General features: G+C 34.5%; 1 protein-coding gene across 3 annotated transcripts; it reads right to left on the bottom strand.

Annotated features, from left to right (window-relative positions):
• Positions 1 to 4,132: 4,132 nt before the first annotated feature.
• On the bottom strand, positions 4,133 to 15,850 carry LOC145601737 (zinc finger CCCH domain-containing protein 55-like). Of its 3 annotated transcripts, XM_081657806.1 has the most exons (6): positions 15,690 to 15,850; positions 14,275 to 14,918; positions 8,072 to 8,212; positions 7,789 to 7,973; positions 4,655 to 7,454; positions 4,133 to 4,537 (listed from the first exon to the last, which is right to left on the bottom strand). In XM_081657806.1, exons 3-6 carry the CDS (start codon positions 8,165 to 8,167, stop codon positions 4,508 to 4,510), a joined length of 3,111 nt encoding a protein of 1,036 aa, XP_081513932.1. In that variant the 5' UTR covers positions 8,168 to 8,212; positions 14,275 to 14,918; positions 15,690 to 15,850; the 3' UTR covers positions 4,133 to 4,507. The 3 variants fall into 3 exon arrangements, with proteins under 3 accessions (XP_081513932.1, XP_081513931.1, XP_081513933.1); XM_081657805.1 differs by lacking the exon at positions 14,275 to 14,918; XM_081657807.1 differs by lacking the exon at positions 14,275 to 14,918 and having other exon boundaries at positions 7,798 to 7,973.
• Between the last annotated feature and the right edge of the window lie 258 nt (positions 15,851 to 16,108).

Genomic DNA, 16,108 nt, shown 5'->3' with positions numbered 1-16,108 from the left:
TTAATTAATTAATTGATTAAATAGTTTAATATCGAAATTGATTATATATATATATATATAATCCCTAGGGTATGTATGTATGTACGTTGCATTGTTGTAATAGATAAAATCATTGGTATTATTATTGGGAAATAACTATAATGCTATTTTCAATAATTAAACAATAAGTAGGACTATCTAGCATTATAGTTAGCTCAAAATTGTTCAATTGACATGTATGTATGTACGTGTGTATGTCTGTATTTGCATAAGTGTGTACTTATACATGTACTAATTGAATTGAGATTAATTAAGCTTGTTTAACTATATAAAGGTCTACGAAATTTAAGATTTAATAGTTAAGTTAATTTGTATGTTTGGACAATGCATGTGAGAATTTGAGAAAAACAGAATGAAGAAGAAAAAAGAGTTTGTTAGTATATGATTGACTAAGATATATGGCAGCCAAAAATAATGCTCATAGTACAGTTAGTTTCAGGCTATGAAGATTGGTCCGTCTACCTTTTTTTCATGGCAAACTATATAATATAATCATATAAATGTATAATATAAGTTCAAAATGAGAATATACAAATATAGACTACGTATGATATGTAACAAATTAAGTGTCTGCAAGTTGCCGGAAAATGAGTTCTCCGGGAATAAAACTTAGTGACGTGAGACATTAGTTTAGTTTTGTTTTATGAAAAATGATGTGATTTATATTATATAGACCATATATACTATAGTAGTAAAATATATAATTTGGAGAAAAAGATAATGATGAAAACTATAGTATAAAATAAAAAACATGAGCATGCAAAGAAGAAATGCACGCTATGATAAGAGGGAGAATGAAGAGAGATGCATGAAAATGAAAATGGCTGGTTGTGAAAAGATTACGTGTGGAGAGTTGCACTGCAACCATTTGTACATCACCCTTTAAATCATTACATTATTTAATGGCTCATCACACCCTTGTCACTCCTATTTCCCCCTTTTTTTTCCTCTATAATTTTAAGTAATTTTTTTTTTCCAGTTTTCTTTTGATTAAATTTGATTTACAATTATTTCGTATAATTTTTTTGTTTGAAAGTTAGTGTATGATTGAGTGCTATACGGTCATAGAGTATTGGACTGGAATCAGTTAATTTGGCTAACTGTTGTTAACGTTATTATTCGACACTTGGTTTTTATGTTGATGAATTTGTTTGGTATCACTTGGTTTTAATGTTTTTCTACGATACAATTTGCATTGTATGTAAAATGTAATTTTGAACTAGATTATATGTACAATAAATTATGAGTCATTAATTTTTTTTAAAACAACCCAAAAAAAGAAGTAATGGAAACTACTTTAATCCAATATGCAAACTAATTGTTAGAAACGGTTTATAACTTAGCTCAATTTATTCCTTTTGATGAATAATCTTAGTCAAAAGATAGTAATTGATAAATCGATCACACTTTTCAATTGAATCATTTCCTTGCATGATTTTGGCAAGAGAATGATGAAGTTTGCTCCAATTTATTATAAATTCATTCATCCAAATTCCAAAGTTATGTACTTGTTTATTTGACATTCTTTCTAACAATTGTACCATGACTTATAATATAATTCACAATATAATAAATTTCTCTAGTATGTTGGAGTTAGAATTTGATGGAATACAATTCTAAAATTAGCTTAAGACCCATACAGTCCACTAAAAGAAATGTATCAGTTTGTTTCATGATTTTAGCCATTTTCTTTGTCTTAGTATGATTGTCTACTTTATAGTCAAAGATGCATTTTTTTCATGTACAACTTTTCATCAAAATATAGCTCAATTTTTAAAGATCATATTCTTATTGTATCAATTTTACTCAATTTTTTGTAATATTTATTTTATGTACTGATAAATAAATGTGCATTAAATACTTTATGAATTCCAATTTTATGTTCAGGAAAAAAGTAACATGCATATTGCAGTGTATACATGTTTTTATTTCAACCAAGTAAATCTGAGTTAAAATGCTTGACTTTGATTTGGCTTGATTGAGTCAGTGTTCAAGAGTTTGAGGCTTTCCTTGATTTTGTTTAGCTCACGGGTCTGAGCTGTAGGTATTGACCTTGTACAAATTGTACTTATGGCTACAATTTCGAAGTGTTAGAACAACTTTATATCATCTTGAGTGACGAGCCTGCGAGCCCCTCTTCCGGTCTCAGGTTCGTTTGGTTGACATGGGAATTAAATTTCTGTAAAAAATTGCATTTTATGGGAAGCTATTTCTCTAATAAAATTTTCACTTTCCCCATTATATGTTGCCAACCAAACAAGCTAAGGTCTCAATAATACCTCAAAATCACTTTTATATTTCTCGTGAGTTATAATGACTATATCGAATAAAATTGCCCAAATGTAGACTTAGCTTTGACCTAAAAATATGTAAAAGTATGAATCATCTTGGTTTGTAACTATCAACCAAATACGTGATAAATTGATCAAATAGAAAGTAAATAATTCAAACTTGAACTAAATTGGACGACACTTACCTAAAAAGACCCAAACTCTGAGTTTCTTAATTCAAAAGGAGTCATTTATCATGTCATTGGAGCAATGGAGCTTGTAGTGATTCAGTCTTTGTAAGTCATGCTAAACCTAGATTTGTAAGTGATGAAGCATATATAACAAAGACTTTGTATATGTTAACGACGACATAAATAAAAAATATCACCACAAAAAATTAGATAGATCATCATATAATAATAGATTGGACCAATAATAATTCGATCATTTCCTAATCAATATTGACTTGACCTCAAGAAACCCGAAAACCTTAATATTAACTTTTGATAAATACCTAAATCACTATCAACTCTACATACATACATTGACTTGAACAGTATGTAGAAAACGCAAACCAGATGTCCATACTAGACCCCTATTGTACGCTGACCTTTATAAGAACAACCTTCTATTCTCACCCTTACAAACGCATTTACCTCACGAGTTTTTTATTCTTTTGGTAAAGTTTTTTTAAACAATTCTTGTAGAGAAATTATAATGATGTTGAATACAAAACAAGATTTCATCGCTCAAAGAAAGATTAATATGAACACATTTGTAGTTTTGTACATCATTATAAGTAATTATAATAAATGAGGGAGACACTATATGTGTATAACTTCCACATGCTAATGTAAGGCAACAAGTATTTTATATTTCCAATTCCAAAAAACCAAATGTCATGTGTATACTAGTGTAAACTTATGAGTCGCTACTCACTTTGATTAAGAGGAATAATTTACAAGTAGCATATACTTGTATATTGCTTATAATTTATAAAGCAATTCCCTAAATAAATTAAGTATAGGTAAGTGATGAATCTATAAGTAAAATCCAAGGTATTGGTTTTTTGGGGAATCGAAGGCATGTATTTGTCTCCCTTTAACTGGAAGTTTGTTTCTTCAAGATTGCACACATGACATCATCCACGATGCCCCTTTGTAATGTGATAAAATTCTAAACAAAAATTCTAAACAAAAAATTTTGTTTGCAAGTCGTTGAACCCTAAGCTTACTCTACATCTAGTATAACATTTTTGGAGTTGTAAGAGAGCAATCATTGTTACCGTCCCCATTGTAACTTACCCGTTCCCACGAGTTCGATTCTGATAGCATATGACCCCCTTATATATAGGGCTATATGTTCCATACGGAGAAACCAAAAGACCAACTCAACCAAAAGCCTAAGTTAATTGATCAAATTCGCTTACCAAACTCATGAAAGAGATCAGTATTGTTATATTATGGTTTTCTTAATCAATATCTTACCTTTATCAATGATTAGTATGGTACTTGATCTGTACTTAAATTTACTTCTTACGGAGTACTTGTTAATTTCCACTGTCTTCAAGTCAAAATTGTGACCAATATAATTTTTTGAAGCAAACAATTATTCTACCGTAAAAGTGGTAACTATACAAGTTATACAACTCAAACAGATTACAATGTGTTCAACCATGCTAATTCAATATGCCATTTATTGGTGGTATAAACACAACCTTTCGGATTTCTGACCATTAAGTTGATTTCAGACAAGTAATATTCTACCTGAACGCAAAACTTCATTTAGTTACACTCATATGTAATAAATTCCAGCCTGCAGGACGAAACAAAAACAGCTATATTGTTCGATCTTGATCAATAGAGGTATTCCCTTAAGGCTATACCACTTGCATTTGATCACGAGTCCAAAGTCGAAAACTCAACAGCATTCTGTGCTAGCAAAACATTCTTGAGTGACATATCGCCCAAAACAATATATGGCTACCTCAGAGAAGAAATGCCAAAATAACAAAATCAAATTCATAGATTTATCTCATACATTACAAGCTAGCTAATTTATCTAAAGAGCAAAAATTACATGCAGAAAAAGGGTTACCTCTAATGCATAAAATGAATGTACAAGAATTTTAAAAGACCCAGCTACCACTAATATGGTACAGGAAAATCATATTCAATACAGCAATCCATTAGTCAGATTTAGCTCTTTTGATGTTTCCCCACGTATGCCTGCAAGAACACAAATTAGGTTCAGTTGAATTTCGCTAGCTTTTGCTTCTATGAAAGAGATTCTGCAATAACTATAATCGCAGGATCTAAAGGTGCAAATTTGAAACAGAAACTCACCTGTACAAGTTTGTCAATTTTTTGCTTCGAGCATGACAGATACATGTCGATTTTCTCTTTCGTTTGAGGAATTTGAGGCCCTAGTGTCTCTGTAACTTTGTCAACCACTTTTTTCACTATTGTCTTGTAGGCATCTTTGCTTACATGACCATCCTTCCATGAAGGCTTTAAAAGCTCCTTCACAAACTCTGCTAATGCAAATTTGAATTGGCGGAGTCCCTTTGTATCTTTCAACTTTTTATCGTCATCAGCTCCATCATCTGCACCCATATCCTGAGAAGGCCCGTTTTCCGAAGCCTTAATTATTCCTTCATCTGTTGTTTTGCCATATTTCTCATCCTTGGATGCTGCAAGAGGCTCTTGCTGAGTCACATTATCCTTGTGATGCATTTCATTCTTAGAGATGTTCAGCTCGACACTAGGCAACACATGATTACCCAAGTTCGGCATCTTTGGCTCAACGCTGTTACATACAGGATCATATGGCTTTAGTGCTTCAGGAGCTTGATTTAGCTGGATTAAAGCAGCAGAAACTGGAGGAACAGGTTCTGCTATGTCAGGTGGATTAGACAAACTACAGGGAGTAACAGCAGTCGAAAACTGTGAATGCTGCTGCCTGCTTTCAAGTAGTTGGGTCAGAGAAGCGGTGAGATGGGAGAGTTGTGCCAGTTGCTCATTGCTTACAGAGCTATGAGCAGTAGCAGATTCTGGAGCAACTTCAGATGAAGCTAAACTGACCGCATGAGACCCATCAACCTTTTTATCTAGAAAGGCTGATGGATTATGTGAAATTTGCCTTTGCATTGGCTCTCCTTGAGAAAGATGTGAAGGTGGAGACAACTGACCTTGCCCAGCATTCTGTGATGGGAGTGACAGCTGATTTTGTCCAGGGGAAGGAAGTCCAGGGAATGGCAGCTGAATTTGTCCAGGGGGAGGAGGTCCAGGGAGTGGCAGCTGATTTTGTCCAGGGGGAGGAGGTCCAGGGAGAGGCAGCTGATTTTGTCCAGGGGGAGGAGGTCCAGGGAGAGGCAGCTGATTTTGTCCAGGGGGAGGAGGTCCAGGAAGTGGCAGCTGATTTTGTCCAGGGGGCGGATGTGAAGAGAGTGACAGCTGATTTTGTCCAGGAGGAGGATGCGAAAAGAGTGAGAACTGACTTTGTCCAAGAGGAGATTGCGGAGGGATTGACAACTGATTTTTTCCAGGAGGAAGCGAAGGAATTGATGGCTGACTCTGTCCAGGATTAGAATGTGAAGGGAGTGACAGCTGAGTTTGCCCAAGTGGGGGATTTATGTTTGTATTAGTGTGAACATTGACACTCTGATCAGGCTGAAAATTACCTTGCCCTTGTGGGAGATTCAATGGTTCATTCTGAACAACACATAAGCCATCATGATCTCGAACATCTCTCCTTCCCCCAGAATTCAATATAGGTTTATTATCCTTATAATCTGGATTCTGCTCAGCAAAAGGATCATGAAATACTTTCTGTTCCTGGAATCCAGCTTGGTAATGCTTCTCATATGAAGTTTCTCCAGCCACATCTTGCTGAACAGCTGGAAAAGAAATGTTAGATGCAGTTTGTGAAGATGAAGAGTTCATGCCCTGCTGTTTGACATCCCGAGGAAAAATCTCCATATCACCAGAAAAATTTTCCGTCAAGCCAGGGACGTTATTTTCTATCTTCCACTGAAGTGCCTGCTTTTTGTCCTGGATCTGAGATTTGCCTAAGTTTGCCGATGTTTCTCGTGTTTGTTTTATGTCTAGCATATCATGGCTCCAACAATCATCCCCAGGTCTTGATCCAGTCATGTCTTTGGCCACTTCTGTGATCTCATTTTTATCATCTCCCCAACCATGCGCTGCAGGATTATTAGGTACTGTAGTAACATCACACCAACTTGGACCATCCCAACCTCGGTCACCCTCATATTTATGGTCTGGACCCCTCCCATCGCCTTTATATCTTGCTGTAGTCACTTCTTTCCTTACATTCTTGTCCTCTCCCCAACCTTGCACCGCTGGAACAGTTGAGACAGCAGTCGCATCACTCCATCTTGGACCTTCCCAAACCTGACCACCCTCACTTTTATGGTCTGGGCCACGCCTATCACCTCGGGACCTCCTATCTGGACTATATATTTCCTGAACCTGATGAGAAAATTTGCAATGAGTTCCATTACGGCAATTTCCAGCAGCAAAAAACTTGCATGGAGTTTCACCTCTTTTGGGAGGCTCAAATTCATGATTTCGGTCAGGATAAGTATCCCTCCGTCTGTGGTCAAGATCACGATAGGAATCCCTACTTCTATGATCATGATCAGGATAGATATCTCTACTTCGAAGGTCATGATCCCGGTTCCTGTAGACATCTTCAACCACTCCTTTATCAAACACATCAACAGCAGAATCATCATGCACATACCTGCACGAATCACCTCTTCTACACCTACCCTTCAAATATTCGTTACAGATATGAGCAGATTTCTCAGTCCTTATAGCACTGTCTTTGGTGTCATCAGGAGAATATCTTGAACCTCCAGTCTTTCGACGTCTACTTTCCCAATCTTCTGGTGAGCTGCATTCCAGTCGCCTATTATCATACATTTCATCCTGGTGAAGAAAATGGCAGCTACTCCCTCTCCTGCATCTTCCAGAAGAAAAATCTCTACATATTTGTGCTGGAACTCCAGATCTGCTTCTACTCCTATCATTCACTGCTGGCTCCCGTCTAAAGTTATGAGCTGGACTCTGGCTCCGGCTCCGGCTCCGGCTCCTGCTCCTGCTCCTGCTCTTACTAATCCTAGACATCAAACCAAATTTAGGAGAAAAGGAAAACCCAATAAAAACCTATAAGCAGCTAGCACAAGAAGCTGATAACAGACATGAATCAAATGGTAAAGTGTAAACTACAAGTTTAAAGTGAATGATTGGCTACCCCTTGTTTGAACATATTAACCACTTTGAAAAACCTAGTCTACAATATTTCATGTAGGATATAAAAACAGAAAGGTTTAAAAAAAAAAAAAAAAAAAAGAGTGCCTGTAAGATCTCTGGAAGAGAATAGGATATCAATCAAATTCTAATTACAAAATCCTAAAGAAACATAAAAAGAACAGGACAAATTGGCATCTTACAAGTCGTACCGGTGTGATCGACCCCAACCATTCCTTGGGGACCGACTTGAGTGCCGAGGTCTCCATTCATCTAGTCCTGGAGAAATTCTTGTGCAATTTCCTTCTCTATCCCAAGTCATTGCGCTTTCTTTGCTGCGACTATCGTGTCTACGTGAACCTCTACCAGGTGAAAGAGGCTCTCTAGGCTGTCAATTGAAATTATTATCTACACAGTCAGATTAATATACCAAAAAATAACCCCTAAGCAAGACCATTAACGTACTCCATGAAAAAAACAACCTACCCTCCGTGTCTGAGCCCTATCATAAAAGTTTTCAGGTAGTGCTTCAGCATCTTTATGGTCCCATTTTGAATGGCGTCTCTTGCTACTTCCACTCATTTCTCCAGATAAAATAGCAGGATCTTGATTACTCAAATGTGAGCTCTGCAAGAAGCATTGAAAGAATAAAAGGTTAGTTAAATAATGAAGATATTTCAAACATATAATGCTTTCATTCTAAAAAAAATCTGTCAAGACAAGACCCTGACATATTAAGCAGAGGTATTCATTCCTTCTCAATCTGTCCATAAACGGAAGCAAGCAAATATGGTTTTCAAATGATGTAAACTACCATAAAAATCAATATAATGTAACAAATATATAACTCATAAAACTTCGCCAGCAAGTCAAAGTTCGGTCACTAGCCGCAGAGTCACTTCCAGAGTTCGAGTTAATCACTAAGTCCTCTGTCCAGCTAAGAGACAGATTGACTATACACTCAAGTGTGAAACATCCAAAAGGAATTAACTACACTATAAGCATATTTGACAAAGCAATAAGCATATCTTCCAACTGGCCAAACTAGTACACATCTCTGAGTCCCCCCCCCCCCCCTCTCTATATTGTAGCGTATAAAACTAAAAAGACAGCAAAAAAAAAAATGAAGAAAAAGTAAATAAACAGATCTGCAAATGGGGTTCAAAAGGTTATTGTTCCTTCACATGCTAGTACAATACTTTCTCAAAACTATTTAGTTTGTCAATCTCCCCAATTTGCCTTCAATTGGAAAATCGAAGTCCTGCATAAGTGCATATCAACAAAACAAGTTTTGGAAAGAGGTTGTACTGAATTACAGATAAAAGGCTAGAATGTTGGGAGGAAAAATAGAGCAATTTCAGCTGCTATACATGAAGCAGGCAAAAGGGATAACGAAGGCAAAAAGCACCATTTCCAATTGAATTCCAGTAAAGAGACACCTGCCTTTCTGTCAATTAGATGTTAAACAAAGAGGGCAAGCTGTCCTTAATAAAAGAGCAGCTAATGTCCCTCTCCCCGGTCTCCCCTCTCCAGAAAGAATAACTGAAACTGTGTCTCCAAAAAGAAAGCTCTAGGATGGGATACTCATTCATAAAATTGAGTAATTACACCTTAATTTTGAATAAGCATCTTCTCATCAAGCAATGATCAGTCATAAGAACCCATGAAGTGAATAATTAATATCTCGTATATTAATATCCATGATTTGAAAATACGAATCCGGTTCAATATCACGTTGTCATGGGAATAAATGATGTGTTGATTGTAGACCGCATCGCAGTTGTCACAGTACAAATTTGATTTCAAAGTGTTTTAGGATTTTAAAATAGGTATGCACTATTAAAGTAATTAGAATAGAGTATAAGGGGCTTAAAGCCATTGGTCGGAAGACATGGGGAATATTTCGTTTGAGTTAAACAAAGAATTTGATGTTCATATGAGATAATCGGTTGTTGAACACCCCATACAAAATTGAATTATTTTGGTTTTGTTATTTTATATTTGCAACATCCTAACATGTGCTTTCTCAATTTATTTTTTTTATTTTTTATTTATTTTAAATGTTACCAATTACTGTAAATACTCAATTTCAATGAGTATAAAAAATGTGTGTGGATGTAAGATAAAGTAGAAAAGATGATGTAAAAATGTAGATATGTGCAAGTAAAAAGTAAACAAAGTAAGTTGGTGTAGAAAGGTGTAATAATTGTCGAGTTGAAAGCTATGAAGGGGAAAGATGGTAGAAGGGATAAATCAAAAATAGAATGAAGTAAAGTGAGTAAAAAAAAAAAAAGGGATTAAAATGAAAAGTGAATAGAACAAAAAAGAATAGAGGACATAGATATGCATGTTTTTCCATTTTCCAAAGTGGCATGCTAATCGTTAGAGCTTATTTATGTCATTTCAAACTTTATCTATTCTATTCACATTATAAATACTACCTCCGTTACAGGTTATGTGCAACGATTTGACATAAAGTAGAGAGGGAAAATGTCTAATCGTTGCACATAATCTGTAACGGAGGTAGTATTATATTAGTAAAATTGAGTTTTCTTCATTTAAACACGATTTTAATCATTAATAACCATTAGTTTCATGCAACAATAGTAACAATGAGTTAGTAAAAATAGTTCTAATCATTGAACATTAGTTTTTATTAAAGTTTAATTGCTACTATTGTTAATTGTTATAATGGGCTAAATTGCATTAGCATTAATAGGAGAGCATCATTCATATTGTATAAGATAGAAAATAATTATCCAACATAACAACACACTAATGTACAATTACAAGCCTACTTTTTTATTTAAAAAATACTAATAAATAAAAAAAGAGTGGTTACCAAAGAATAAATAAATAAATAAATAAATACATTTCAATGTTTAAAGCATATCCAAATCATCCCTATTTCCTCATATTTCCCCACAAATAATAGTGATTACCTTTTCCCGTTTCTTTTAATTCTGTTCAACTTCTTTGGTAAGAGAGGCGCCATAGTTTCTAATATGACTTCATTAGACCTTCGCCACAACGCAATTAACAGACAATCCCATACAAGCACCACCAATAGCCAAGTCTTACTTGTTGCTAGTAATATTGTACAAGATTTTGAATAACATTTGGTCATTTGAAAGTTTAGGGCATCCTCTTAAGCACACAAGGCCATTAACCACAAAACTAAAAATATTATAGGCTTCTCCTTATACCCTCTTTATTGGAAGTGCTACTCAATAAATAATTCACTTCAACACCGATTCTTGCTAAAGCTTTATCGACATGTGCCATTGCTTTGTAGCCTCTTTGTGCAACGGGTTCCATAACAATGGATGGCCATTGTACATCCCAATCAACTCAAGCCAAGCTTGGTTGAAGAGCAAATTATTACACCAAGAGTGTTCATAATAAATGGCATATTCAACTTCATTCCCACGTACCTCTTCTTGTTGTTGCTTCGTAACAAAACCATATCATTATGGTTTGTCAAACAACTTTTCTTCTTAATCTTGATATACAGCCATTTACAACAAATTAAGGCACCTTTTTATTGAAACGCATCCACGTATGAGCCTCCACTTTAGCTTCGAAACATTAGTACAGTACGATATTACTCGTATGGCGTGTGAAGGTTTACAAGCTTGTAGAAAGGTCATTACTCCTAAGTTCCAAAAATGAACTAATCGAACGTTACAAACAAATATCGATTCAAATTTGGTGCCTTTCTCGAATCAATAGTCATTTCTCCTAAATCTGGAACCAGCCCTTCCTACTCTAAGATGGAGATGTTAGCTAACCCAACACTTAACTTTCTTTTGTGTCAACTTCAATATGGGATGGGGGCTCCAATCGCTCCATTTAGGGCCTAATCTGCTGAATTGATTGGAGCTGAACTGAACTAGATTGTTTGTCAGAAAAGGAAATTAGGAACTGAACTAATTGGAGCTGAACTAAACTGAACTGAAATTAAGGTGAAAAGAACAGGCCCTTAGTTATTCCTCCATCATAACAAACTTATCATCAATATTAATCGTTTTAAGGTAGGAAATTTCCGGTTTTTATAAAGGTAGGATCCCGAGCTACTTGAGCCTTTCTTAATACGCCATCACTTTACTTCAAGCTACAGACCATGTAACACAAATTAAGGCTTAACCCTTAACTAACAACCATCAATTCCTTTGTAAGCAGATTGATAGTTCATATTCAAACTCAATTCAACTCCTACATCAACCTCTCCATTCTCCTATCATAATCGTTTAATAGTCCAAATCATTATCCACTCCATTTTCAATTTCTTTGTCGACTAAACCATCCGAAATGGGGAAGAAACCTTTTGAAATAAAGAATTGTGAAGAAACCACCGAATGCCCTAACTTCAAGGTGTAAAGTATTATTGCTACATTAATCTCCTCCAAAACTTACAAGCTTTTGCCTTTGACAAAGGCTAAAAATGATCCAACAACCCATCCACCATAAGCAACTAATACTAATGCATGGATAAACCCCAAATCAACATCCCTTATACCAAAATTAGTAACATCTCCCAAGATATAGTAGCTATATGTAAACTCCAATTTATCTAAAGCTCCTCTCACGTGCTTTGTGTTAATATTTAATTACACCCAAACTCCGCCTGAGAGTTTTTTGTTGCCACTTCCAAGCCTAGATATAGAATGAGGGTTACGGTAGGTTAGTGATCCACTGTAAGACTTTGTCACATCACTTGACATGAGCCACAATGATTTAGAGTAGTATTAAGATGGTCAACCTCCTAAACTCCTCATGTTGAATCATGTAGCCGACCCCACTTATGGGATTAAGGCGTTCAAGCAAAAGAAGAAGAAGATCATTTACACCGGCTTTATAAATGCATTGGCATCATTTATAACCTTTAACCTTACCTTTACAAATCATAACACAAGTAATGCTATAATGACATTTGCACATTTCTTAAATTTTCTCACCCAAGACTTACTAACTAATATTATAGTTAAAGTAAGATTTTGGGATCCTCAAAACCACCCCTCAAGTGATCCAAGCTCCTATTACCACTAAAGGACCCAACAGACATGGACTGTCTAAAATAATCATAAGCACATGTTCAAAGCATCGTTCACCATTCATTTGCCTTTATATTTGGTGCAAAACTCATCTTCCAACTCCTCGCTTTAAAAAGCCATCAAGATGCCTTACTCAATCATGAATTTCATATCATATATCACTTTGTTCATGGCCATTATGAAAATTACATCCATTGAGGATTATTCCATAAGCATGGATTGCGGTTTACTTGCCATGTACTTACATTGTCCTAAAAATATTAACATACATTTAAAAATACACTATGGAATATCACATCAAATAGTCATGATAAGCTCATGTATAAAATAAAATAAATAAATAAAAAGACCTTAAGTTCAAAATAAGCCAATATTAACATCTTACATGTTAACCTAGTTTAAGTCTAAATTATTCAAATTAATCAGTAGAAAGTAGTACTTTTGCACATGGGATTTTGGAACAATTTTACTACCATTCCTCATATTTCACTTAAATTTATATACTTTATTTGATTTTGTACAAGTAAAAACAAGTCAATGTAAAAATACAACAAGTTAAATCCAAATAAAAACTCAAAAAAGGAACATAGATCTTGAAACTTAACCCATTTTAGCAATAATGAATGAAGAGAACAAAATGAATAACAGAATAACCATACAAATTCTCCCACATACAAAGCAATAACAAGGAGCACTAGTCTGGCAAAAATAATGAAACTAATTTATTGAAATAAAGTTGCATATGTATAAATTGTGAATACTTAGAACTCCCTCTACTCCTGAATGTTCTTCCTTTTTTGACTATGCACATTGGCTAATGTATTGCTTTGATCATAAATATTTATGGTTGGATATAGTAAAAAATAAAACAATTGAATATTAATAAACTACTCATCAAAACGAATCAAATAAGACAAACAAAAAAAAAAAAAAAAAAAAAAAAAAGATAAGAGGGAGTATTAAAGAGAGGGAAAAAATCCATACAATTATGAATTATGGAATCAACTAATCAAGAAGTTTCCGATATCATATCTATTATTCTAACAAAAGCTACAACACCCAGAAGATAAAGTACATAATTTGATATCAAATTATATTATCTCTATTTCATTTTTTATTGTCCAATTTGGAATTTGTAAACTTTAATAAGACCAGGATTTAACCTTTTAAAATCACATTTGGCTCTCTAGTTAAATCAGGCGCATATCAATATTGGCAGATATTGCCATAATCGAACCTCAATCATTAACACCAAAGCACCCAATCCCTCAAAAAAAGGCCAAAACCTATATTCTAAAAATGTTAATAAAAAAAAGGTATAAATGAAAACATTGGGAAAAGACCTATTCGAAATAAATATTGAAACACACAAAAAGAAAAGTCCATCAATACTCTTATAGGATTAGTATAATCTAGATTTTTTTCTTAAAACAAACAATTAATAACTCTTAGAAAGCAAAGTAGCTTTCTAAATTAGAAGATTCAAACAGACTTTCTAGGGAAATGTTCTCAAACAATCAAATTCCCATGGAGAAAACCTCCCTCTTTTTGCAACCTTGAAAGAAATTAAGAAAATCTATAAATGTAAGCTTTTATAACTGCATAAGAATATGACCATGTCATAAAATCACTAACCTGTTAGTATAGAAAAGCGAGCATTTGATCCAAATCATCAGGATGAAATTTCACGACCAATAAATTTGTACAAGTTGTAGGTCTCACAGTGTTAACAACCAAGTAAAAAGCTCAGATTGTTGCTTCATAAAGCCACAAATATTCTACTACAATGGCCACCTTATGCTAGTAAGGTACATCTTTTTAACAGCCTTCGCATCTCATCAAACATGAAAATTTCCACAAGTTCCATAACTTAACAAAGAATTTTCAATTAAATTAACTCAACACTCAGAAGCTTCTCCAATCTCCAAGCCCCCCACCACAGATAAAAGAATTGAATTCTTAGGATGTTCTGTCTATAGTGCTTATACCAAGAATGATGACAAGTGACTTTACACTTCAGGCTCAGCCGCTCAGGAAGGTAGTATTAAGATGTGTGAGAAAATGGTAATCAGGTTGAACTGTCCTCCAAAGTTTAGAGACGTAAAGCACTTCTATGCAAAAACCTCAGCATTCTCTCGACCAATTTTTATGACTAGCTCAAAATTACCAATAACATTCCCATAAAGGATGCAACTTTAACTGTTTCAGGAACCACATTATTTTAACTGCATCAGCCACAATTGATGAAACTTTGTATAACTTCCAAGCTTCCCATGTTACTGCAGAAAATTTATCCGGTATTAGTTGTACTCTTGGAGCTCTTAGAGTGACATCAAACTAAACAGCAGTAGGAACTACCTATCCTTCAACACAAAAGGCTAACCTACATTCCTATCACCCAAGTATACACAATTAATAGAACCTATAAAGCCCCATTACGGCATTCACTACTACTATAGTACTACCACTTAATTCTAGGGTCAATTTCTTCACTACACTATATGATACTCCACATAAACCCGAATGCCATATAATTTTCACAACCTCTTTCCACAATTTAACCGTCCAATAGAGTCGGAAAAGCTACCAAGAAAAGGGTAACAATTTAAAAAAAAAACATCTTATTCTAAACGCGGGTCTCACTCAATCACACAAGAACGGCCCCTCCAATCGAGCCAGAACCGAAGGGCGGCCGCCCTGGGCTTGGGGAGAAAAGGTCCATTTCTAATAGTTTCTTCCTATAATCAAGATATATAAACAACAGACTGCAACACATTTACAGCCAAATTTGACTCATTTATCAAATCAGGCTCCAAAAATCACATTAACATCTTCTAACATAAGAATATCACCGCAATTTACACATATCGGAATTCCAGCAACAAAATCAATCACTATAATCATTCATAACCTCAGTAATAATCAAAACTTTAAATTTTTACATTACAAGAACCCTAAAATAACTATACTGAAAATTAAATCACAGATAAACCCTAGATTGCGAAATTAAAATTCGGTGATTTAAAAAGGACAATGATAAAACATCTTACCTCGAAGCTGCTTTAATGGAGTAGAGAAAGCTCAGAATCCGCTTCAATGGAGAATTAAGAGCACGCGCTTCAATGGAAGAGAGAGATTGAGGGAGAAGAAGGTGCAGCGTAAAAGTGAAAAGCTCAAACGAAGAAAAAAAATGAAAACTTCGGAGAAAGATTAGTAATGTCTGCCGTCAGATCTACATTATATCAACGATCATTAATTATTTTCATTTAATGTAATTATAGGAATTAAGGATAAATAATCGTAAATAAAGAAATGTAAGATAATAGGTATTTTTTATTTTTTTTTTAGACTGATTAAATTTTAGAGAAAAAAAAATGGAAAATTTCACATTTACCACCAACGAAAACACCCCGTGTCATATTTACTACCCGTTTAAAAAAAAAATTTATTTTGCTCCCACACAAATCCC

This window comes from Chenopodium album, chromosome 21, assembly GCF_948465745.1.
Source record: "Chenopodium album chromosome 21, dcCheAlbu1.1, whole genome shotgun sequence".
Lineage (NCBI taxonomy): Eukaryota > Viridiplantae > Streptophyta > Magnoliopsida > Caryophyllales > Amaranthaceae > Chenopodium > Chenopodium album.
This window is presented reverse-complemented; position numbering and strand designations above follow the sequence as displayed.

Excerpts from the sequence above, each read along its gene's own strand:
- LOC145601737 (XM_081657806.1), bottom strand. The coding sequence starts at position 8,167 with ATGAGTGGAAGTAGCAAGAGACGCCATTCAAAATGGGACCATAAAGAT. Across the intron at positions 7,974-8,071 it reads ATAGGGCTCAGACACGGAGG|CCTAGAGAGCCTCTTTCACC; the intron begins GTAGGTTGTTTT and ends TTCAATTGACAG. Across the intron at positions 4,538-4,654 it reads AAATTGACAAACTTGTACAG|GCATACGTGGGGAAACATCA; the intron begins GTGAGTTTCTGT and ends GTGTTCTTGCAG.